Raw genomic sequence first — 2,590 nt, 5'->3', positions numbered from 1 at the left:
ATATGTTTATATTACATTATGCCGTCGGCGTTGGTGTTCCCGTGTTGGCTCGTTGCGGATATCTGCGGCCGCAGCAGTGGTATATCTTGTGTCAGGAAAGTGAGATTGTAACAAAACAAGATAGGGTTTTATAAAGCTGTAGACGCGTAACGTCAATATTTTTCGGTGGATAAACCGCGGGTGAAAAGCCATTTGCTATGAGCCGTGGGTGCTTTGGTAGGGTGAAAATTTTTGTTGTTACGAACCCTTCTCGCCCCATACGAAGAACTCAACAAGGATTGGCGTTTTCCCGATTGTCATGTTTCGGTAGTATTTCGTTCCAACCATTCCTGGTTAGCATATGTGGTGCTAGTTTATGATTGCATTTTTGAAGGGTATTTACACAATGGTAAATTGGAATTGATTGGGAGTAAATCGTGGAATGACGTAGTCGAAATTGATAATTAGCTCACATGTACAGCCACTCTCACTTATGACCATTTTTTTTATTTTAGTATAATACTGGTAAAACACATTCACTTCCAAACGAATTCAACTCACATAAATATGTGAACTGCTTCAGGTTTTTTCATTTTTATACATTCAGTACCCGTTAATTCCTTACTCTTATCAAAAAATGTGTTAATACTTTTGAAACCACTCAATGATTTCGTTCCCGAAAGATTTCCTAATGATTTGATCAATGTGCCAACCTTCTGTAATCGGTTAGCTGACCTCTCGAGAATGTTTGGAAGTTTTTGTTGCATCATATTGATTCCCAGCGGGAACAGTACCTTTCGTATAATGTTGCTGGGCGGGTTTATGCTCACAGATTTGAAGAGGCCTGCCATTAGTCCTGCTGAGGGTGTTTTGATGGCATCGTCTGAATCGTCTAGTTTCGGTATGCTCGATCTGAATCCGGATTTTTCTGTGTGTCGAAAAGGACGCTATATTTTAGTAAAATATTTGAGGTAATTATTTCACACTTACGTTTTGTTGTGAGATGAATCGTTCGCATCTCCGTCGTCGTATCTGGTGTTGAGGTAGTAGTAGTAGTGGTAGTAGTTGAAGCCTCTGTGGTAGTGGTTGTGGTTGTTGTTGTGGACTCCGTGGTGGTTGTCGTGCTCTCTGTAGTCTCAGGTTCAACTGTAGGCATATTTGGCATACTCTGTTCCATGAACTTTGCCACAAAATCGTTTTTTTCTTCATCCAACGGACATAGCATCAACATGTACGGATACACGCTTTTATCACCAACTGGTGGAATTAAAGAGTTCTGCCGATAGTATCTCCCACTATTCGCTTCTTTTAACTTTTTCGTTTGTCGCATTTTCCTCGCGAACGCTTGTTTTTTCCGCCCTTCGTTTCGCTTAAATCTGACGCCGGACGAATGGACACTTTTCACAAATAACTCGAGGCAAAGTACACAGCCGAGAGACCAGACCAGGTACCACCGGACATTCATTTTGACAGGGTTAAGGTTAACATAACACTGGTGCATAGAAATTACGTTGCGTGGTTATATACACCACGTTTGCAAATGTTTACTGTTTGTCGTGCAGCATCAAAACAGAACGTTTGATTTCCGTAAACTGAGTGGTGTCCAATGGAATTTTGTTTCGTACCGTCGAGATGTAGTTATGTTGAACGTTTTATTTATTTTGGACCCAAATTACGACTGTTTAGTTTACCTTTTGATTACTGCATAATGGAGTGCTGCCATGAGTTGTATTCATTTATGATTTAAGCCGAGGTTTTTGTCATATTTAACAGTTTTGCCAATTTCTCTTGCTTGGAAACTATAAAGAGATCTGAAGAGCAAACGGCCGAATCAAGGTAGAGGGTCTATAGGGTCTTTCAGATTAAACGTTCACGCAAAAAATCGAATAGCTCCTTACATAATTTTTTTTCGCTCCGTCATTGGTGACACTACATTCCCCACTTTGGGACGATAATATTCGGCTACTCGTTCAGTCTCATCGGATTATCATTAGTGTCAAGATGTACAATTTACAAGAACGTGTATTTTTAGTAAAATCGTATTACTCGAGCAACCGAAGCTTCAATGAAACTGTGTTCTCTTATGGTAAGAATTTCAACATTTCTCGTCGTAAGTTACTTCCTCTGGGGGTACGTGAAGGACCGTTGCTATGTTAATAAGCCACAAAATTCATCAGCATCGATGTCGTAATGTTAAAGTTGTGCATGAAGAATTTTGTTCACCGTTTAAAACGTGTTATCGACAAAAGGGGTAGTCATATCAAAAATGTCCTTGAATGAGCTTTATTTTCGGTTTTTAAAAAATACAAATCGGTTCACTTTTGTAGAAGTTATTAAAATTTGTTACGTGAGCGTTTAATCTGAAAGACCCTGTACATGCACACACCTACATTATGAGGTGTTTAGTTTTTTTAAATGCACACTCAACAGAAATTCTTAAAATTTATGTTGGTCAAATTTTTATGGTTCCTTCCTTTATGTTACGGTGTAACTATGGATTCAATTCTTTAAGTGGTCATACACTGTTTGTCCGGATGTCAAATATTTGACACTTTTTGACAGATAACGAATGGTTTCAAATTTGTACAAACACTATTTTGTTTGCTACTCT

General features: G+C 38.8%; 1 protein-coding gene across 1 annotated transcript; it reads right to left on the bottom strand.

The window, feature by feature from the left end:
- Positions 1 to 528: 528 nt before the first annotated feature.
- On the bottom strand, positions 529 to 1,453 carry LOC129771702 (uncharacterized protein DDB_G0290587-like). The gene is made up of 2 exons (XM_055775632.1): positions 970 to 1,453; positions 529 to 907 (listed from the first exon to the last, which is right to left on the bottom strand). Exons 1-2 carry the CDS (start codon positions 1,442 to 1,444, stop codon positions 537 to 539), a joined length of 846 nt encoding a protein of 281 aa, XP_055631607.1. The 5' UTR covers positions 1,445 to 1,453; the 3' UTR covers positions 529 to 536.
- Between the last annotated feature and the right edge of the window lie 1,137 nt (positions 1,454 to 2,590).

Source organism: Toxorhynchites rutilus, chromosome 2, assembly GCF_029784135.1.
Source record: "Toxorhynchites rutilus septentrionalis strain SRP chromosome 2, ASM2978413v1, whole genome shotgun sequence".
Lineage (NCBI taxonomy): Eukaryota > Metazoa > Arthropoda > Insecta > Diptera > Culicidae > Toxorhynchites > Toxorhynchites rutilus.
The sequence above is the reverse complement of the archived record's forward strand: the minus strand, read 5'-3'. Positions and strand labels throughout refer to the sequence as shown.

Bases quoted from the DNA above. Each gene is read 5' to 3' on its own strand.
- LOC129771702 (XM_055775632.1), bottom strand. From the start codon at position 1,444: ATGAATGTCCGGTGGTACCTGGTCTGGTCTCTCGGCTGTGTACTTTGC. The intron at 908-969 runs GTAAGTGTGAAA...TTCGACACACAG, and splicing joins GATTCATCTCACAACAAAAC to AAAAATCCGGATTCAGATCG.